This window comes from Pundamilia nyererei, unplaced genomic scaffold (genome assembly GCF_000239375.1).
Source record: "Pundamilia nyererei isolate P.nyererei 1_Seehausen unplaced genomic scaffold, PunNye1.0 scaffold00007, whole genome shotgun sequence".
In the NCBI taxonomy this organism is placed as follows: domain Eukaryota; kingdom Metazoa; phylum Chordata; class Actinopteri; order Cichliformes; family Cichlidae; genus Pundamilia; species Pundamilia nyererei.
The window spans coordinates 5,892,263-5,914,996 of record NW_005187408.1 but is presented as its reverse complement, the minus strand read 5'-3'; the positions used below and the strand labels follow the sequence as shown (position 1 = coordinate 5,914,996).

Below are 22,734 nucleotides of genomic sequence, written 5' to 3'. Positions count from 1 at the left end.
TGTGGCTGACAACCTCGTCCCATCTACTTAACAGCTGATCACACCAATCACCAGCATGTGAGCCATTTAGGCAACATCGATAAATTGCAGCTCCTACTGATAGCCTGAACTTAAAGAATCTACCGACTTTCTGCAGACATCTGGGGAACACTTTTAAGCCTCTGACATCAACACATAACCCACAAATGAGGTGTTTATCGTAACAATATGTTTAGTGCTGCTACAGAAAATAACCTTTATCACACACACTCCCCAATGTGCATGACTAGTCATGCATTTTCTTAAATGTGTGACTCTAGTAATGCACATGGATGACAAACCACATGAGAAAAAAAAAAGCTGCAGTAAACTTTGAGCACACTGGTTTAAAACAAACAAAAAAAATTAAAGAAGAAAGAATTCAAGCCTGCTATCAGCTATATCGGCTGAAAACAGTGCACGTTCTTGAGTAGCCACTGTATAAATCCACAACGACGAGGGCTATAAATCACCCGCTCCATGATGACTCACCTGTCCAGTGCTTGATCTATTGACTGACAGCTGCTCGACAGCGAGTTGTCTGCACTCCCAAAGGGATCCAACATCTGACAGATACAATAACACAAGGAGACCGAGGGTCACGGAGCATGCAATCATACAGGAGAGAGCATACCAAGCAGTGTGGGTGGAGTTGTGCTTGTTACTGTCTCACTTCTTAAGAATTTGAAGGGGTTTGAATAATGTCTGACATCCTCTTTAAATACTGCACAGAAATGTTATATGTGGCTATATAGCCTTGTAAAATCAAACTAGTGCTAGTACTTCTGCTGCTGCTAACAATACAGGGCAATCCAGTATACGAGCAGAGTAAACAATGAATCACCGAAGACTGTTCAGACGATTAAATCTCGACAAAAACACAGTTCTGCCCAAGAGTTCAGCCTTCCAGTCAAGAACTCAAAATATTATATGGGAAAAGAATCTAAGAAAACAGCCAATATTGGCCATTTCAGTGCATTAACTGCAATAAATTAACTACATTTGGTTGAATAAATGTCAACCTGCCAAAGACATCAAAAAGATCTTTTTTCTGAAGTCTATTCAAACTTTTTCAAGAAGCAACAATGCATAAAGCATTTATTCGGCTGATGGACTCTTACACTTTGGTCTGGGTTTTCTGGGATGAACTCCCCTTCACTGTGGATGCTGGTGTAGGAGCCCTGGCGGGCGATCTGCTGCTGCTCCTCAGGGACGCTGCCTGGCGGCGGGGACGTCCGACCTGTGTGGAGGGAACCTGAAAGTGACGAAAAGAAGCACCAGGGGCGGCCAATAAAAGAGAGGGGAATGAAACAATTAAAGTTGAGCGGATGAGTAATGCAAAAGGTGGAAGGGGGGAGGTAAATGAGAGCGAGAGGAGAAATTGAGAAGTGGAGGGAGTGCGGGAAGATGAAGAGATGGGAACGAGGGACAGAGGGGAGAAAACGGCGTCACAGTGTTATTCATGGGTACGAGTTCAGCAGTGCCAGGACTGCTAGAAATGATTTACTAAACTACACTGCCGCCACCTCTAACCTCAATTACTGTGACGAATGCTCTCCTGGCTGAGCTGCGGCGGAGACTGAGCGCTCGTCCTTGTCACGGTAAAAAGATCTACTGAAACTATCGCAGACTGGGCTGACAGGAATACTGAAACAGCGCAGAGAGGCTAAAAGGCACTGAGACGAATAGAAGCGTTGGAAATACGATCAGTCTTGTTGTTTGACTGAAGGCTGCAAATTACAACCGCTTTGTCTCGACTGTTCAGCTTTTCTGCCTCTTTCCCCCTGACGCCACAGTCTGCTCCCATACGTCATCGAGGTACCCGGGTTCACATCTTGTCTTCACTCAGCCGTACACCGTGACCGTTCTCCCGTCACCTCTCATCTGCCGCTACTCCCCGCGCTCCTATCTCGGCCCGCTCGCCTCGTCTCGCACTCGTGCCTCGCTGGCAGGGAGAAAAACTGATGGAGGGCCGATAATTCTGGACGATTTATGCGCTTGCGGCCACATGACGAAGATAGGCTCGCAAGAGCGATCACAAAGGGTTCTCAGCTGCTATGCAAAGATGCAAACGTGATGGCAGGAGCGAGCACCGGTTTGATTCTGAGCGTGTCTGAGGCCGAGATACGACCGAGACGCTGACCTTTCTGGACAGAGCTGATATTAAAATAAACCAAACATGCCTGGGGACGAGGAGGGGGGGGACTACAAAGTGTGACGTGACAAGAAAAGATTTTTTTTTGTGTGCACAGTTTTAGATGAGAAGACAGAAACTGCTCTCATGCATGTGCTTTGAATACTAAAGCTACTATAAATTTATACATATTACATCCAAGTATGGTCACAGTTAACATGACAAAAAGCTAACAGGCCAAAGACAGCGGCCAGACAGTTGCTTAGCATGAGTGCAGGAGTTTGTCCTTGCTTTGACATGACAAGTCCTTGGCTGCTTTCACCTCCGGTTTGCATTTTCTAGTCCGATAAAGCATGCCCCCATCTTTTCCATTAACATTCCTGCGACTTTGACGGCCGTCTGCATCGTCAGGTGACACTGATACGTCATCCTTGAGGCTTTAGCACATGACTGAGAAACCTTTGCATCAGCAGAGTGCTTTTCTGCCTCCTCTCACATTTAACAACTAATAAAAACAGCATAAAAACACTTTTTTTAAAACATGGAAGCTCACCTGTTGAGTGTTTGCGCACCCTCTCTGAGCCCTTTAGCAAGGAGCCCTTCAAATCTCCCAGTGACCTCGATGACTTCATCTCGCTCTGTTTGTCCCTGCTGTTCACCTGTAGGTACTGGAAACACAGGAAGTAGGAGAGAGTGAAAAAAGGGAATCGGCTCAGCAGAGGAAGGGAGGACAGCATTACCTCATTGTTCAGTTACATCACCGTGTGTGGAAGCGGTTTGTTTCCTTATTTTGCAAAACAAACCAAAAAACTAAAAAGGATGACTTCATTCACCTTTGTTCCCACTAACTGCACAAAAGTGAGCATCTTAAAAACTCACATGGTTGTTTTTAGGAGTCTTTAGCAGTATCCTGAGCAGCCCATTGGTCCCCGAACTGCAGCCCAGCGTCAGCACCGCCTGATCCAGGTCCTCCTGCGTCTTCAGGGGCAGCAGCAGCTGATAGGACAAGAAAGCACACAGCACATGAGCTTCAATTCTCTATTGTTCAGCAACAAGAGCACGTGAATGCAGCAGCACATGTATGACATCAAGGGTTTCACAATAAAAAACAAAAAACATGTAAATAAACAAAGCTTTTCTTGGATCTTGACAGCTTGAGAAAACAAACGGAACGCCACTTCGAGGACATGCGTACTGCAGTGCATACTGGAGGATTGTCACGAAAAACAACAGATAAAATTGTAACACGCCAGCTACACGAGTCATTCTCTTACCTCTTTCTCCATGAAGAACATGTCCATCTGCTGGCCAAAGGCCTCGGTCACTTTCTGCAGCAGCTCTTTGATCTTCAGCGGCCTCTGAAACAGGATGATTCTGGAAAAAGGAGAAGGCCAGCCGGGTCAGAGGTGGGAGAAAGACGGTCATGTTGTGTCTGGCTGCAGCTGAGCTGACAGCCTGCTGGCTACTGGTTTGTAGCATTAGCTTGCACCTGATAAATCTCTAAGAACCCGTTTTCATTTACTTTACAGCAGCGGGAAACAGAAGATAAACGGACGGGGGGTCAGCAGGGTCGAGGAGAGGAGTGAGCCGAGCCACCGAGATGCTAAGAGGGCATTAATCAGTGCAGTGAAAACAGAAAGTGCAGACATACTCTCCACTTGCATGTCTGTGCTTATCTACTGTATGCTTACGTGTATTCCCGTCCGAGACCGACCTTATCAGCAAAAGTCTTGTTGTGAGTGTGTATATGAGACGCATGTGTGTTTGTAAAACTTTACATGCATGAGTGTGCTTCCCAATCAGTGTGTGCATCGGCCACTGTTTCAACACCATTGGGCCTCTCCGCTAAGCCAGCACAAAGGCAGATGGGAAACTTCCTGAGAGGAAAGGGGGGGAAAAATCTGGAGCGGCAGCAAAAGCAGCAGGATGTGTGTCTTTCCCTCGTCTTTTAAAGAGTGACAGAGTGAAAGATACAGAGACATGGAGATATTTACAGACGACTGTGAGAGAAAATAAAGGGGGAGGCAGCCTGAGAAAATAAAGCAGAGAGAGAAGCAGAGAGACTCCTGTCCTGTCCTCCCCCCCAACACCACCATCTACCCCCACCTCACTCTCTGCTTCTGAAGAATCTGCAGCGCTACTATCTCTTTATAGTATCCTGATAAAAGGGACTTGTTTTTATCCCATCACTTCCTCATCAGAGGCCAAAGCTTTGCCTATCTTAATGACCGCTCATTGGTTCCCTCATTTGGATGGATTCTGGGAAAAGGGGGGAGGCTGCAGATCAGAGGCAAGCGGCGGCACAGCTAAACACTCCTCGTCTCTGTTTAGATTTGGTGATGATGTGTGCGATAAAGAGCTGGAGGGATGTGGGGAAGGGGGTTTGGGGGGCTTGTACAAGGATGCGGCTCCAAAAGATATGGTTTTTCTTCCTCTGCATGCGGACACACTCAGTCGCAGAGGTTTGCAGAGTTGGAAGAATGCTTTCACACGTCCCAGCGGACTCTCTTTCCCTTTTGTCTCGTGGAAAAAAAAAAAATCACAATAATATAAACACTAAGAGAAAAAAAAAGGTTTGGCTCTGTTCCCGCTCTCTCTCTCTGGCTGTAGACCTTGAGGTAGGGGGAAGAGCGAGTCGCTCTACAGCTCTTATTTCCTGCCCCAAACCTTCAGTGCTTGCCAATGAAAAGAGAGCGAGAGAGACCATCGGATCTGATTCCACTGTGGACGGACAACACGATCATCCTGACTCAGGGACTCCTGATACCTCGAGTTGGGTAGAGGACCCTCAAATATAATGCTATTCACTGCACAGCCTGGGATTAGATCTGTGCAGTCAGATCGTCTTGATAGTAGCTGCTCGAGTATGAAAGGAAGTTCAGATTATTTTCTTTCTTCTTCTAATCTAATAAGCCGGCTCGTAGGGTCTGTGCTGAAAGAGATTTTAGATCGAGATTGAAGAAATGCAGTTCAGTTTCCATTCACTGAATTTTTTATGAGGGTTATATTTTTTTTTTAGGCTTTGCTTTCTTACTTAGCTGAGAGTATTTGCAGTTTAAGCCCCGTTTAGAGGCTTAAACTAAGGAAAAAAAGGTTTTGCTAACTCTAAACCAGGGGTATTCAACATGAGGCCCGAGGGCCACAATCGTTCCAAAAAGAGACTTCAATCCGTCCTTCTGGAATATAAGAACTTTTAACAGTTTTACACATTCTCTTATAATAAAAATCTCCTACTGCAATTCATATTACACCACAATAATTAAGTAGCAATTAAATGAAAAAAAAATATTCACAGTTTTTATATTTTTTTTTTTCTACAGTGACTCCAGAGACAGTTTTATCACACATTTATCACTTTGTTTCATTGATCCCGCCCTCTTAAAATCAAAGTAGGATGTACATGAATCACAATGTAAAATGACTTTGACATCCCTGCTTTAAATAATCAGTTCACAATCGCAAAACTGCTTTTTTATTTTATTTCAATAAAAAACCCACAGCTATTAGTCATAAACGCAACATTAGCTTTCATCGAGTCATGCTTTTAAGACCACCTGATGTGGAAAACCAAAACAGTGAGCTGAAAGATCCTGCAACGCTCTGCAGAGCTGGTGTTGACTGTAGCCTGTTAATAATTCTCAGAGGGTTTGTCTCTCTGAGTGACCCTTTTCACTGTCGCATACCTCGAGTTACCCGATCCCCTGTTAATATACAGAAATATTGATTAAAGCTGCGTTAAATAAATATTTAAGTTACACAGGTTTTAATGTGATTTCGATCCTTTTCTGTTCTGGGAAGAGGTCGACGAGGGTGTGAATCGACAAAGTGGATGAAAGAAAAAAATCATTAAATAAAAAAGAGATTTTCCTTTCAAGTCTATGAATGGCATCTTCTAAAGTGAGCTGTTGGCTGTCTTTTCTGAGAGAGCAGTGTGGAGTGAAGGGAGCTCGTGAGAAAGGGAAGACTGCGAGACGAGGCGGAGGGGGGGGGGCGCAGAAACACAGAGACAGGAACATGAAAAACTCGTCTCTTCCTCAGCAGTAGCCAATTAGGGCTGTGAAAAAGTGAAAAGGCCCAGTGTGAAGCAGTGCTCTGCTGGCCGAGCACGCCGCTTTCCTTCTCTTTCCCACTCCTCTGAGCCTTTGGCTTTCTTATCACAGTATCGCTGAACCGATGCCCGTTCCCCTCGTCTATATTCTGATGAATCGAGGCAATTATTGCAGTAGGTTCTGGTCAGTTTCCCTCCAGTGTTTCCAGTGTTAACATAACATATCGTGTTTGTCACTTCAGTTCAGTCTCTGCGGGCTCCTGAGCAAAGTTTTAGACCAGGGGTCCCCAATCCCAGTCCACGAGGGCCGGTGTCCCTGCAGGTTTTAGATGTCAACACATCTGAATCACATGATTAGTTCATTACCAGGCTTCTGGAGAACTTCAAGACAGTTGAGACGGTAATTTATCCATTTAAATCAGCTGTGACGGATCAAGAACACATCTAAAACCTGCAGGGACAGAAAGGCCCTGTGGACTGGGATTGGGGACCCCTGTTTTAGAGTGTCAGAGTCTGCCAGTGGAACCAGTGGAACCTCCTCCAGAGCTGCGAGACCCAACTTAGCATCCGTGCGTGGCATGACAGAGCTGGGATCCCAGTGCGGACAAAATGAAGACCAACACCAAGTTAAGTGTCAGAAATTCTCTCTCTCTTTTTTTTAAACATCCCATTGGGTAAACAAACTATGAGGCAAAAAAACAAAAAACTGCTTGCTAGACTGTCTCCAAACAGTTTGAGTAACCAGCTCTGCCTCTTGAGTAAGTGAAAAGCTGGCCGTGTGAGCGAGTACAAATGTCTCGTGACTGAAAAATGTGGAGGGAAAGCAGGAGAAAACGCACAAGATGAAGCATTAATTTGGGGTGTGCCTGGAAGTCTGCGCATTGTACTCAAACGTTTGGCTCTCGCTGCATCTTTTTGATCTCCCTCTCTCTCTGACCCTCTTCTCTTTTTTCCCCCCTCTCCTCCCTCTTAAACAGCCCATCCGAGCCTGAAACATAAGGCCTCGGCTAAATGTCAAAGTAGAAATTTTCCCTCTCTTTATGCTCCTCTGGCATGTAACTGTGATTTCCTCTAGACACAAAGTCCCAGGCATGGCAAAGCATAACACACAAAAAAGATCCGAAGCACAGAGTAAAGGCTTGGACAGAAGAGCAGAAAAAACAATACAGAGGTTCAAACATACCGTTTTTCTCTCTCATGCTCCAGCTTGACTCTTAAATCCTGTTGAGAGGAAAAATAACAACAGAGGGGAGTTATGGAAGTGGAAAGTTAAAATGATTCATAGTTGTCTGTGGGATTTGGCCTGCCTAATAAATGAAAACGATAAGCTGGACCAGGAATTGAGGTGACAAAAAGCATTATGATGATACATGTTTTATATCCACGTTGCTGGATTTGCTGCGGATTTTGTTCTACAGCACAAAGACAACATTATCCTTCAACACTGACGATGGCCCGACAAATCTTTGTTTTCTATTCGTAGTCATTGCCAATGGGAGCAGGAATCTGGAGGAGCCTGCATGTCTGCATGAGGTAACGGTGTTACACTAACGCTGTCATCACATCAGTGCGGAAGAAAAAAAACGTAAGGGTTTACCCCAACAACGCGCAGAGGAAAGCAGCACCGTGACGGCCGGAAACCCTCTCTGCTCCTCGCTGTTTGTTTATGTCTCATCATAAACATTGCTGCTTTAAGAGGATTCGCCAATTATCATTCCACAGACACGCAAAGATACACGAGGAAACGACTTCAGAGAGGCACAAGGTGACTGAAGGGAACGATAAGCTGTCCAAAATGTGTTGGTTTAGTTTCTAAACTGCCATAAATGTACATAATACCGGAAATTATTGGAATGGAATACTCCAATACGGAATACTATCTCTATCTCTATATAGATAGAGAGATAGAGAGATATATAAAAAGCCCACCAAGCATCAAGAAAGGATTTTGTCAATCTGACGGACGGTGTCTGTAAGACGCTTGAAAGACAATGCTGTGCACAAGTCTTGAGCCAAACCTCCTTTCTTTTTGTTCTGCTAGGAAAACGTGATTAGTCCAGCAATTTCATTATTCACATGTCAGCATATATGGAAATATATTATATGAGGCAAAAATAAGAGTTTATGCATTTCTAATGGGCTTAAAAGTCAATATTTGGTACGACCTCATTTATTCTTCAACACAGCCTGAACTCTCTCAGTCAAGTTTTGATATAATTTCTTGAAGTAGTTTTCAGGAATAGTTCTCCAGGCTTCTTGAAGGACATTTAAAGCTCTTGTTTGGATGTTTGCTGCCTTTCTCAATATCATCCCACAGTGCTTCAATAATGTTGACGTATAGGCTCTGGGGAGGCCAATCCACGACTCTTATTTGTTGTGTGTTTTTCTATCCAGGTATGCTTTTAACTAAGAACAAAGAAGGGAGGGGCCAGAAGAAATCAGACTAAAAAAAATAAAATAATAAAAACTGTGAAAAATTAATAGTGAAATTAATGGAATTAAAGAGTAAAAATAGAAAGTGACATGAAATAGAAATATTTCAATTAAGTGCACGTATATTAAACATGTACTAACATGTAAATATACTCAACTACATTACTAGTGATCCTGGCCATGCTCTAACCCAACAGTGTTGGGTATTGTAAGATTAGCAGTGCTCAGGCCTCCCCGGGTCCCCTCTAGGCACTTCCCTGGCTGTTGAGAATCAGATGCTTTCCAGATAACACTGCACAGAGTATCAAAATCTAGAAGCTACTTTTAGCTGCTCACTTATTCACAGGGGTTCGCCACAGCAGGCAGCTTTGCATGTTTGATTTGACAGTTTTTATGCTTGATGCCCTTTCTGATGCAACTGCAAAGGGATCTGACATTACTCTTCTGCCTTCATATGTTCCATCAGTTCTGAGAAGACTATTTATTATAAGGACAGGCTGCACACCATGCAGAGATCATGTTGTTTCTGCAAAAATATTATTTTTTTATGTCTGCCAAACTGCATCATCTTTGACATTTTTCATAGATTCAACTAAAGAAATGTGAACAAATAATGTGTTTGTGTGGCAGGCTTTAAATAACAAAGCGCTTAAAGACACAATTTAAAATTAGTCCTTCGCTAAGATGTCGTCCCTCGACTTAGGCATCGTTTTTTTATGCTTGAATGACTCATAGGTCAGCGTTTAATATCTGAACAAACAAACAGCAAATCTCTGAAAAGTGTCATGCACTGGACTGAAAAGGAGTTGTGGTTTTTTTTTTGTTGGTTTTTTTAATAAGCAGCTGATATCCAAAGACTGGCTCCTTGGAAGCAAAATATGAAGAAATGAGGAGTGGCTCGAGACTTTTGCACCATGCTGTGGCAGTGAATATGCTGCTCTTTTGTTTCATCATCTCCAAAACTAGATCACAACCTTCAAACTCCAGTGAATAAAATAAAAAAAGGAAGCAGGGCTGAGGTATTGAGTAAAAACAGAGTGACAGATAAGGTTAAAGTAGTGTAACTAAGCAGGATGTGTGGCAGCTTTAAACCAAAGAAATACTGCAGCATTATACATCCTCTCAGCTCTTTAACTGAAATATGGTTAAGCAAACTGATTCCCATACTACACAGGCAACAGAGCAATCAAAATAAAAACAAAAAAATTGATATTTAGACACATTTTACAGCCAATTTTAAAAGTTCTTATAGATTCAAATCAGCACTTCAACAATTTTGAATGTATAAAAGGAGAAACAGCACATGTGGATGCGACGAGTACCTGTTTGTAGAGTAAGGTTCGGTTCTTGGGCTTGTGGCTGTTGTGCTGGGTGTAACAACGGCCCAAGGCTGCTAAGTCCTTCATGATGGAGTTAAGTGCCTCCTCGTCGTCTAAGGAAGAAAGAAGAAATGTGTCAGCTACACTCTGCGCTTAAATGTAGGAAGTAAAGCAGAAATACCTTATCTGTTTCAAATGACCTCATTTTATTGGTGACTTTACTGGCCACACACGAGTGCTCTTTGACATTTAGCATGACCTTAGTTTTTAGTTTGTGCCAGCTCAGAAGAGCCAGTGAGGCAACATCTGGCATGCCTCTTCCTGTTTTCATGTGTGAGTTTCCATTAATGGAGAAGAATCTAGTTTATGTTTGGTACATACCTAATAAGGGTAGAACTATCTCTCTATAAAACAAACAAACAAACAAAAATATTGCCTAATATTTCTCTGAGATATGTGTGACTCAAGTCTTTCGCTTTGATGATATGGGTAAACATAACAATGCAGGCCACTCTTAAATGCTACACTTAAGCATAGAAAAGCCACAAAAGAGAAAGTTGTTTTAATAATGGAACACGTGTATGGGCTTCATGCACGCCTGTCAAAAAGGGCGACGTGGTCACCTGCAGCTTGTTTATTAAGCAGTCTAATACATATATATCAGTGGAGACATTTCAGGAGCATAATTCAGATAAAGGCTGCCTTTCTTCAGTTACAAATGTTATAAAAAAGCGACTGCGCGGTAAAAGAGAAAGTCGAAAGCGTTTCAATATGAAATATTTTGGGACTAAAGTGCCACATCCGTTTGTGTCATTAAAATAACCTTTAAGGTATTAAAGCCAACAATTCTCAGTTTTCTACTCCTCACTTCACCTTTTTTGACGTGCTCACAAAAAAGGGCATCCGGTCATCTTTTACCATATCAAAAGCCTTTAATGGAATCCGAGTTGGGTGATTACAGTATAAGGAAGAGGTCGCTGACCTCAGCTTCTTCCTGTCTCTCAGATATATCCAAGGTCTAGTCATGATAATCATTTTTAAAAAATGCACACGCAGGCACACACCTGTGCTGGGTGTGTGCAGTGCAATACAGCACCTGCAGGAAAAACCGCATTCTTTAATAGAATAGATGTCTATATGTGTGTGTAAAAGACCACAGGGAATGAAAGCTAGAGTCATAGTAACACAGGGAGCAGATGGGGTCTGGGATGGCATTTGATCTTGCTCCTACTGTACGGCTCTTGTGGCCAGCTGTTCTCAGACAGTAGGCCAGTACACCAGGTTCACTCAGAGGTCAGGATGCACTCATGCATAAACATCAGTTTACACGTCACTGTCAGACTACCTTTCGTTTTTCCTCTCATACCGAGCGCTCTGTAACTCTTATTCAAATTGGTATACCTTACTGTACGGTAAATTTTCTCATGGTTCATATTACATGAGTACAAAGCAAACAGCCATTAATACTAATGGCACCTTTAATGACATGCTATCTTTCCCAACATTTATTTCCCAATATTTATTTCTCCTATGGCTTGTAGTGTCAGTTATGAAGCGTGACTGACCAACTCTACTGACTAATGCTGGTTTTGTGGTGCTGCAGTTGTATCTATTTGCATAGGTAGTTGCTCACAGAGACTAACCAATAAAACCTACACAAACCCCAATGGCACGAAGCTCGCCTACTGACTCCTGGACAAGTGGGAGAGAACAGGGAAGATGTATCGACCAACCAGCCCTTTAAAATGAAACAAGGTAACAGTAGTGGGATATTATTAAAATGCAAACCAAGTAGACAAGATATTCAATCACAAACTGGGCTCATTGACGCTAAACACGCAGCTAGCTAATTTTAGCTAATGTTAGCCAGGAAAAGCTAATGGTGAAAACAGATGACACAGTCTGTATCAACCAAATATCAGAGTTAAGAATGTATTAAAAGTGTGTTTTATCTCATATTTTTTTATTTTCTCTCAACTTGACTATTTTCTTCCATCTCTTTACCCTAGCTCATAGGTGTCAAACTCTGGCCCGCGGGCCAAATGTAATTAGGCTGCGGGCCAAATTTGGCCCGCGGGCCATACCATACCAAATTACTATCAGAGCTGGCCTACTGGTATTATACAGCTAATATATTTATTGTTTAGTATTAAGCTTTGCTTGTTCCATATTCAGTTTTTTAGCAAAATGTGTTTGAGTCCATAAGAAAAGACTCATTCTTATATCTGGAGGAATAAATATATTTCAATAAATATTAAAGTTAGTCCGCGACTTTGTTCCAGTTTTGAATTTTGGCCCACTGTGTATTTGAGTTTGACACCCCTGCCCTAGCTGGTCTGAAAAGATGGCTGCCGCTCCCAGAGCCTGGTTCTGCTAGAGGTTTCTTCCCGCTAAAAGAGAGGGTTTTTTTTAAATTCCCACTGTTGCTTGCTCACAGGACGTCAAGGGTCTTTACCTTATAATCTAAAGCGCCTTAAGACAGCTGTTGTTGTGATTAGGCGCTATGTAAACAAAACTGACCTGAATTTAAAGTATTCTTCATTTCAACCAGAGCTCATTTGCTCCAGCAGCTCTCTTGTTATCCACTTATGTTTACCCCTAGTCCATCATCTGCCACTTAGTTGCATTAAGTTTCAGCGGACACTTCCAAATTAGCCACATGAGCGAAGTGTGAATGACATGTTTCTCTTCTTTGCTGTGTGGTCCGGTCCCTCCACTTAAAAAGAAACTAAATAATGCCGACTGATAAGAAAAATTCCACCTACAAAAGAAACTGCGCCCACGGAGCAAACAGCAGCAACAGTATAAGAAGTACTCTTGCATGGTCCAGACTGCACATTAGATCGCGTAGTGTCTGAAAGCACTAAAATGACTGCAAAGTCAGTATATCCAACAGGAAATCAGGCAAAAATATATATTCCTTTATGTTCTAACAACTTTATGAATACCTGTGTGGGTGAATTTATTTATTTATTTATTTTTTGAGAAAAGGACAGTAACTATGAGGCAGCTGAGTCATTTCTGGTAGTTTTCTCCCTTAAGGAGATTCTAGAGATAAGACAGATGAAATAACTCCTATTTATGTAAATAACCTTGTAAAACAACACAATGTGTCCTGCCACCATCACACAAACGCACGCAAAGTGCTGTAAACTGCCCTGAAAAGACGATAGGAGACCCGGGTACTTATGACGTATGCCGTCAGCAGCGGTGGCTGACTAACCGTTCGACCAGGCATGTCCTCTCTGAACAGGAAGGAACTGAATCACTGTCTAAGTTCTGAACGCGGAGCTGTGCTAACCATGTTGTTCCACATCAGGATATTCATGTATTTTTTTGACTGACTCACAAGGGAAAAAACTCTGAATATGACAAAAAAATAAATTAAGCATGCAAAAATATTTATTTTTCCTTCTGTAGTGACAGGATTTTACATGAGAGCAAGGCTGCAGCTCGTGATAATGTTTGCCATTATCAATTAATTTGCTGAATAAGCTAATTTTTGCACAAAATCCCTCAAATCCAACAATATTCTGTTAAAATAGAGAAAATGAGTCACAATACATAAATAAATAAATATGTAAACTGTTAAATATCCAAATACTAATCTCACAATCTAACTCTTGCAAATATTACCTCTGTCATTGTTTCTCATTTGCACTGCTTCTCTCTCGTAAAATCTGCTGTTTGAGTCCAGCCTCTACAGGCTTACAGCTCCAGACTACCCTGTGCACTTGCAGTCAAGGATACAAAACAAACAGAGGCCAGCGTGTGTATGTGTGTGTGTGTGTGTGTGTGTGCGCGCATATGTGTCTGTGTTTGTGCTCTGTAGCCTATGGATAATAGCGGAGAAGCGAGTGTGAGAGGGTTGATTGGAACAGGGGTGGGGGCAGTGAGAGCATGTGAGAAATGTGTGGTGGTGCACAGAGCTGGCTCTGATGGCTGCCTATAAGTGAAGTTATTACATCACTCCCAACTGATCCACGGCCACTGCCAGGCTGAGGCCAGCCAAGGCTAACCACCAGCACAGTGGAAAGCAACTGCCACATACACCAAACACACATCACCGCCAGAAGTACCCTCAGTGACTGCTTCAGGAACCCCATGGCAACGTGTGACCCAGAATAGTTGCAAATGTTTTGAGGAGGGGAGGGTTGATAAATTGGGCTACCTTCAGCTCCCCCCCATCTGCTCTCATTGTGTGTTGCGCAAAATGTGACACGCATAAGAAAAAGGGGGAATTCCAGGAAGCCGGGCAGAGCGAGCAACATTACACAATGTCGACCGGTTGCTGCCCATTGCATCATCGCCCAGGATCTTTCGTCTCTTCACGGGCTAACTCTGGGAACTGCGAAAGTGGCAGTGGATGAAATAAAGCAGGAACTTTGCTTCAGGATGGGTGACAATAAAAAGGAGACGTCTTCTCGTAACTGCTGCTCGAGCTGAGGGTTTTATGGAAGCAGAGCAGAAGCTGGGAGATGAAGGTAGAGCGAGACAACTCCCCCAAACCCTAAAGTTGCTTACGAAATAGAACAAGCTACGAGAGGATACGACTTCTGCAAGCCAAAAGTATTTAAGGACCAGCGAGGCAGAGCGTCTGTGTGCGTGTGTGTGAGAGTGAGAGATGCAGGCTGCCTGAATGAAGACATTGAGGGGATTTCCTGGTGCCGAGAGACGCATCATGCCAAAGGCATCCGGCAGGATTAGCGGCTGGAGCCAAACGTGTCCTCACTCTGCAGCACTACGGTTCGTGCTCTGACGCACAACAAGCACACAAGCACATGCACACACACACACAAGTCAGCCATAACAAGCAAGGCGGGCTTCCCAGCTCTCACTTCGCTGTTTATCGAAACCGTGGCAGATATAATTGGACACCTAATGGATGTAATGTTTAAACCTCAGAAGTTAATCTTTCACCAAGAATAATGACCCTGATGTAATGTAGGTGGGTGTGCAACAGTGATTGTGCAATTAATGTTTGTACAAGGTCTGTGCTAAAGGCTTTTCACTGGACAATGTTTGCAAATATGCCCATTCAGTATCTGCAGGCCGTGGCATTCCTCTCTCAGCCTGCGTCAGCTTGGCTTAGCCGTGTCACCACTACTGTTACAGATCTGGAAAGATCTGTTAAGCAATTATTTGAGGAGAGTTATTAATAGCAGTCTAATGTGTGTTAAATATGGGGAGTAGTTTTTAGCATTATGTACATTTTGCAAAATTCAGAATTTCAGAGTTCTTTTTTTTCAAAGCTCACAATCAGCTAGGAAATTTGCTGCAGCTCTATTTACTGAACTCTCGACAGAGCTGAAAGACTTCATACGAAGCCACGCTAAAATAAGAGACGCACACCGTCTAAAAGAGCAGGAAAAAATCTACAGGAGAATTCCATAACGCCTGAGGGTAGAGGTTGCATCGCACAATTCCTGCTCCCGTTTCCAAAACTTCAATCATCTTTATAACACCTGGATCAGGAAACGCTTCCAGCCATTCGCGTTGTTGCACTGATGCATGGACGCGCCAAGCCCAATGCCAAGAACAACCACATGCAGCAACATTTATGTCAGGTGGAAAACCTTACGTAACACACTGACGTGACTGTGGGGCTGATTTCTTCTTTTGTCCAGAAAGCATTACATACATTTACAGAACAGGCCTAGTATGTCATACAATTCCTGTAGCTCCATCAAGGCTGGGTGTTTACCTTGTGAGTTTCTGTGCTGTCCAGATCCATTTTGGAGACCGTCATCTGTGGAAAAAAAACATCATCATTTTGGATCACAGTGAAAGCAGGTCCAAAATAAAACAACTGACAGCATATGCTGGCTGCTGATACTTTTGAGTTCAGAGAATCTACTGTTGAGAAACAACAACGTGCAGTGCTGTGAAAAGCATTCATCCCCATCCACATTTTTTGCATATTTGTCACACTTATGTGTAAATGCAAATTTAAAAAAAAAAGTTTTTAAATGATGATTTCATTTTTTGGGGGAAAAAAACCCTATAACCCCAAAAGAACCCGTCTGACAAAAGTGAAGTAAGCTAAAAGATCTTAAAACGCAGCATATGTGCCATGAGCTAAAGAACCAGCTGAGTAACAACGTCATGGACATCTGTCAGTCTGTTAAGTGTTACAAAGCCATTTCTAAGGCTTTGGGATTTCAGTGAACCACAGTGAGAGCCATTATCCACAAATGAAGAAAACTTGGCACAGTGGTGAGTGGCCAACCTACCAAATTACTCCCCAGAGCAGATCAATGACTCATCCAGGTTGTCATAAAACAATTCAGAACAACATCTAACGAACTGAAAGCCTCGCATCAGTTAAGGTCAAAGTTCAGGATTCAACAACAAGAAAGACAATGGGCAAAAATGGCATCCATGGGAGAGTTCAAAGGAAGAAAACACTGCTGACCAAAGAACATCAAGCCAACAGTCAAACATAATGATGGTAGTGCGATGGTCTGTGGCTGCTTTGCTGCGTCAGGACCTGGACGACTTGTCGTAATTGATGGAACCATGAATTCGTCTCTCTACCAGAAAATCCTGAACGAGACTGTCGGGCGATCAGTTTGTGTTCTAAAGCTCAAGTTGGGTTATGCAAAAGGACAATGATCCAAAAAACACCAGCAAGTCCACCTCTGAATGACGCAAAAAAAACCAAAAAACAGCATAAAGGTTTTGGAGTGGCCTAGTCAAAGTCCAGACTCAAATTTGATTGCAATGCTTTTGCTGAACCTTAATTTCTCCCCCATAAAGATAGCATTTGAAAACCTCCTGTAATGTGTTTCGAGACCTCAATGTGTGTCAAAAAGGATGTGGTGTGACAACCACCAGATCAGGGTTTTTTTTCCAAGGGTAGCCCTAGTAAGCTGCATAGGCAGAGATCACCCTCACTAACTTCTAATGCACATCCAAGCATTTTGTTCTGGAAGCAGGAACCCAAGAATAGTGGGCCAAAGTTCCTCCTCTGTGATGTAAAACACTTCATTCCAGTTATCGCAAACACTTGATTGCAGTTCTTGCTGCAAAGGGTGGCACAAACACTCCTCAGGTTGTGGGGACAATTACTTTTTCCACACAGGGTCAGATAGGTTTGGATGACTTATTTCCCTTAATAAATAAAATGGTCATTTCATTTCTTCATTAACTGCATGTTGTATTTATTCATGTCTAATATTATTTACATGAAATTTACTTTGTCTGAAACATGCGATTGTGACAAATATGCAAAATAACTAAAAAAATCAGGAAGGGTGCGGATACTTTTTTACAGCACTGCGTCCACAGCTAGCAATTTTTTTTGCATAATTTAGGCATGCATGAATGCATTCAGAGAAATTCTTATACAGTTTATTTTGCAGGAGATGAATAAACACAGTACACTGGAAACATGCACACTGTTGTTAAAGGTTTTAAGGCGTTATTTTTCTCTTCTCCAACCTTCAAGTTACCAAAATCAAGACTTCATATCTGAGGAAAGGTTTAAAAATGAGGAACAACAGAAAAAAAACACAATGCAAACTTAGTGCAAAATCTGAAAATAACTGTCTTTTCTTTCCCTCTTTTTTTTTTTTTTACACTGTGCTTTTACATGTGTTGTTTTTCTCTGCACTGTTCCTGCCAAAGGAAGAGCGAGAGGTGTGTATATTCCCAGTAAGCAAGCATGTTTCTGTACGTACACAGCGCAGCCTAAAGCAACTCGCTTTCAAACGCTACTCACCCATGTTTACTGTCATCATCAGGAAGTGGCCCTGTTGAACTCGAGCACGGAGCTCAACTTCTCTCTGCTGCTGAAGACTTCACCCTGAGAGTGAGGCAAAAAAAGGTTTCAACATCCAAGAACTGTGCCATTTTCTTTCAGCGAGGCGCGCATTATTTCTGAGAGTGCACAAAAACAAAGACAAAACAGGACGCAGGTGGTAGTATCAACACAGCGCGTTATTTTTCCACAACGGTGTGACTGCTTGTGTTTTTTATTTGTTCTTTTTTTTTTTTTTTTTATTTAAACTGGTCTCCTGAGATTGACATATCCTCTACTCTGAAAAATAGCATGAAAGCCATTAGTCATAGTCCCGTGAATGCCCCCGGTGTGTGTTTACTGCCACCACAAAAACCGCAAGACGGCATCAGTGAAGGAATCCCTCAGCGTTTGGTGATGAGGGCACCACACGCCCTTGAGATGGGGCGCTGAAGCGGCGAGGCGGGCGTGGGGGTTTGCCCGAACACCTGCCGCAAGTAAAGACCATGAGAATTTCCAAAACAAAGTAGCGGAGAATCTGTACTCGCATCCGTATTTTGTGTTGCAGTCAGCACAGTGAGTGAAAATGCATGCTTATGGTAGATCTCACAGTATTCGTGCATTCTTAATCACCACTTCATGCTTACGGCCACTGAAGCGTTCCCCTTAAACAGGCCAACGTGCAAATATTTCTCACGCAAAGACTGCAGGAAGCATTTGTTTGTTCTTTGAATGCAGTCTATGCAACAACAAAAAAAAAAAAAAAAGAGGAACAAGAACTAGTACCTCAGCTGCTCTAAACGGTGTTGTGGTATTTGAATATTTGCAGTGGTTGGGACTTCAGTGTGTTCCCCATCACAGCATCAATCACAGAGCCATAGAAGGTATTGTGCACACTTTAGAAATCCAAAAAAGGTCAAGACCTTTTTAAACCTATGTTTACATCCATTTAAAGACAGCTTGAAGCAGCTTGAAGAAAAGCAACTGTGCTCAAACGTAACGCAATATTATTTTTAGTAAATGCTAAAATACACTTCTAGCTATGAGTGATTGAATTTCCCATGTAGCTAGCAATCTTAATTGAAGCTCAGATTGCTAATGTTAGCCACATATTACCTAGCAGCTCTGGGTATTTAGATGAAGCAAAACTACATTTTAGTTACACAAGTTCTTCTTGCAGTAGAGGGTTAAAAGGTTCTTTTGGCTGAGCAATCAGAGGCATAGCAGCTAATGGCTGCTCGTTGTTACACACAGACAACACAAAAATCACAGCTACTGTTGTCAGTGGCTACAGTCTGACACTAGCAGAGTCACCGGTGACACACTTGATGTCAGTTTTGGCTAAAATCCCTGAGTAAACTAATTCCTTGCCGTAAACTCCGCAATCGCATGGTTAACTGGACGGTCCAGCTCAAAGTCAGAACACCACAGTGAAGAGAAGAGCTAATACGGAAAACAAAATAGCAAACACGAGCCACAAAAGGAAATTAAAACACAAAAGAAATCCAGTTTGTGTGTTTTCACCTACGCCAAAGTCTGTGTTACCCCACTGAGCCCAGATAAATGCTCCGGCGTGCCTGCAGAGACACAAACACTTTCTCTTTGTGTCAGCCAGAAAACTTTTCATAAAAGCAATAAAAAGCGGCCACTGGAGCAATTTACAGCCTGAGGGGTAGAGTCACAGAGTGCCAACAGAGTTTGAACAAGGGAACAGACAGGGTACTGCTGTCAGTGCACTCGCATCACACGAGCTAAAAAGCTGGAAAGCTGAAACTTAAAGGAAATGTGAAAGAGCAAGGGTGCTCTAAATGTGTCGTGATACCAGCGTTAGATTTGGCTGAATTCACCGGATAATACGATTGCAAAGAACTAATATATTCAGTGTGTTCGGTACATCTGGTGTAAAGACGAGGACGTTATTAGGAAAGGGAATACGAGCAAAGCTCTGCCTGTACGGTGCCGTTGACCACACATGAAAGAGACGATGAGCCGCGAGACAGGTGGTCTCCTAACACCACGTCGCCCAGTCTGTTGATGCCACACACAAATGCACGCACGCACACGGGAACAGAACAACCTCTGTTTTATGCCAGCAAGTCACCAGATGGGCCATCTGCTTCCCTCCTCTGCCCAGCATGATGCCAGGCTAGTGGTACCCACTGATCGCAAGCCCAGTTCTCCACACACTTCTTGGCAGGCGGGCAATGTGACAGCCCCGCTTGTTGAAGATCAAATGCTAATCGCCGCTCGCTCTTGTTGCTCAGCAGCCACGTGTCTTACGAGAGGGGACTGTCAAGTCTGTGCGCTAGATGGTCTGTGAGGAAAAGCATGCATCGAGCCTGCAAATGCTCCAGAAGTGTCTGAAACACTGTGACGCACTCCACCGTCAAGATATGGAGGGAAAAGTCAGCAGTCAGGCAGGCTAATGTTTCACTGTTAGATACCTCTCCTTTGTCACTACATAAGAGGACGGCGCGTTATAGAGAAATAACAAAGGAGAGCTAAACTCTTCAACCGCACGCCTGTACACTAACCTTCTACAGGTCTATACATCACTCTCCCATGTTAAGTAACTAAGTGGGCCACATCTCTGAGGGAAACACCCTCCTAATTTAGACTAGAGAAAGTGGGAGGTCTGTTCTCCGGCTGCCTGATAGCCAAAGCAGCATGATCTCATATGTGACATCACTCTTGACATGGAGTCCCAGAGAAATCACCATTTCAGAGGTCAACCTCTAGATATATTTTTTTCTTATTTGACGGGGTTGGGTGCTGGGTTTCCCCTCTCCAACAATCACAGAACAAGAAATTGATCCACAGACATCAGAAGAGGAAGTGATCAGTGATGAGATAAAGGAATGTTGTGGCAGTATACCTGTGGAAGATATGCAAAGCACCAGGCTATTCTGGTCCCTTTTATTCTTCCTGTAATGTTTCTCATCATACGGTCATCTCAGTTCAGATTGAAGAATGGAAACAGGGAGAAAGAGACATCCAACGATAACACACACCGTTAAACCCAAATACCTCCACAGTTTCCGTTTTTTTTTCCTTCAGTTTCAACAACGCTTGATATGAAACACGTGAAACCGCCTATGTTGTGCAAGTAATCAAAGTGACACCAGCTAATCCAGGCAAGATGTTACAGGCAGTGATGAATTACACATTCAAGTTTCAGGAGTCTGCTAAATGATTTCCAAATCATGTGGGAGTTATTGGAAGCCAACAGATCTGCAACAGTGGACAAAATACATCCAAGGTCCTGTTACAGTGTAGCAACAGTACTACCTGTTATAACAAAAGCAAAGGTCGTAATGGAGGTCGCTGTATCCAAAATAAGGTTAAAACAAACATCTTTTACTGTTAATGAAACCGCACAATGCATCGCAAGCCTGACATCATAATACCCGGTGGACTGTCTGAATTGCAACTCCCGCAGGAAGTGCAGGGTGATTAAGTGAGACGTGGCTATTTAGGTGACTTACGCTTTTTAAAAAGGTCAGCAGCAGGGGTGTCCTGTCTGCTAAACGCTTGCCAAGATTGTGTTGTGGCCACCCCGCATGAGTCAGAGGGTTATGCTTGCTGATTCTGGGAAGTAAGACAATACCTTATGTCCTATTGCTCAATAAGCCCACTGAGGGATTTCTATGCAGGGACACAGTTGAGGACCTCTGGGTGGTGGAAGACACGTGTGGGTGGGAGAATGTCATTCTGTGTGGGGCCTAAGCGCTTTATCATAACCTTGGTTCCCCTTTCTTTGTCTCAGGAGAGTTATTGCTGAGAAGAGATCTAAGCCCTTTAGTGGAACAACAGGCTTAATGATTGTGTCCTACAGCACATGAAGAGGATTTTTCCTGTCCTCCTGCACTAAATCTACGGTTTATTTCAAATAAAGGAAATTTCCCGTTGGATGTGAAGCCATTATTTATACGTTAAATCCATGTTCAGTTAGAGACGCTGCACTGGAAGGTCAATGACTAAACTTATCTCTTTGCACAAATGAGTGCAATAGAGGGTTTATTAAGAGGGAAAATGTAGGGGGAAATCACCAAGTATGAACCTTACCAGTTGCTCATTTTGGGTCAAAGAGTCGTTTTTTTTAATAAATCTTGGTCATACCATATGACTATAAAACGAAGGATTATTATGGTGTGAAACCAAATGATCGGTGGCTAACTTAAGCCTAACTTAAGTGCTTAGCCAAGGAGCTTGTAGTCTCACATTCAGACCCACTGCTTCATATTGCACACGATTTTAAGCAACTAAGATGGAGACTGAAACGTTTACATCGACACTATAAAAAAAGGACGTCCAAAACAAGCAGATTTTATGCAGCACAACCATTTAAAAGTTTCATTTAAGCTGCAAAACCCAACAGCTTTCCCTTCATCCAACATAGGAATGCACTGATTGCGAAATTCTAGGCAAACACCGAAGCTTAAAAATAGAAATCTGGCCAACAGCCAACGTCGATATCGTCATCTTTGTTTATTCTACTTCAGTTGTTATACAATGGCTCACTTTGTTCCAGAAGAACCAATAGATTTTCATTGTATGAATGAATATCACTGTTCTAAAGTCATGCAGCCCTTTATCACACCATCTTGGAACATTCAACTAGGGGAAAACTGATGTAACGCAACAGGTAACAGATGATGTGCATGGTTAAAGTGATCTGTTAACCATCGAAAGCTAGCATACCATTTTCAGCATGCAAGGTCAACATTATATCAATTTCCTGAAGTCAAATTTCTTAACACTGTCAGTTTCCAATGGTATAAAAGAGACATTACCAGCAAACGTCAGGCTTTATAAATCTGGAACCAATCAAGGTTTAGCATGTTTGCCAGGTCGAACGCTGGCTTGAAAGTTTAAACTTTCATTTCGTCACTTCTGTTTGCGGCAATCTGAGAAGACGGTACAAATGTTGGGAGAAAGGCGTGTAACCAGAACCTAAAGAGGTGTATGAACTGGAGCTCAGTGTTTTATCTTCACTCAGTCCAGTGCTACCAATCAGATTCCAGCGTAAGATGATCTTCCT

General features: G+C 42.9%; 1 protein-coding gene across 2 annotated transcripts in view; it reads right to left on the bottom strand.

Moving 5' to 3' along the window:
- The window catches only part of map3k22 (mitogen-activated protein kinase kinase kinase 22), a 39,049-nt gene that overhangs the window by 10,175 nt on the left and 6,140 nt on the right, over nt 1-22,734 (bottom strand). The window contains exons 2-10 of one of the 2 annotated variants that reach the window (XM_005722700.1): nt 17,676-17,759; nt 15,657-15,701; nt 9,956-10,065; nt 7,384-7,421; nt 3,427-3,526; nt 3,032-3,148; nt 2,706-2,820; nt 1,140-1,273; nt 511-584 (exon numbers count right to left, since the gene is read on the bottom strand). In XM_005722700.1, coding sequence (XP_005722757.1) covers nt 511-584; nt 1,140-1,273; nt 2,706-2,820; nt 3,032-3,148; nt 3,427-3,526; nt 7,384-7,421; nt 9,956-10,065; nt 15,657-15,701; nt 17,676-17,694 — 752 coding nt within the window. In that variant the 5' untranslated portion in view covers nt 17,695-17,759. The remainder of the gene's footprint in view (nt 1-510; nt 585-1,139; nt 1,274-2,705; nt 2,821-3,031; nt 3,149-3,426; nt 3,527-7,383; nt 7,422-9,955; nt 10,066-15,656; nt 15,702-17,675; nt 17,760-22,734) is intronic. The other variant, XM_005722701.1, reaches the window with a different exon arrangement.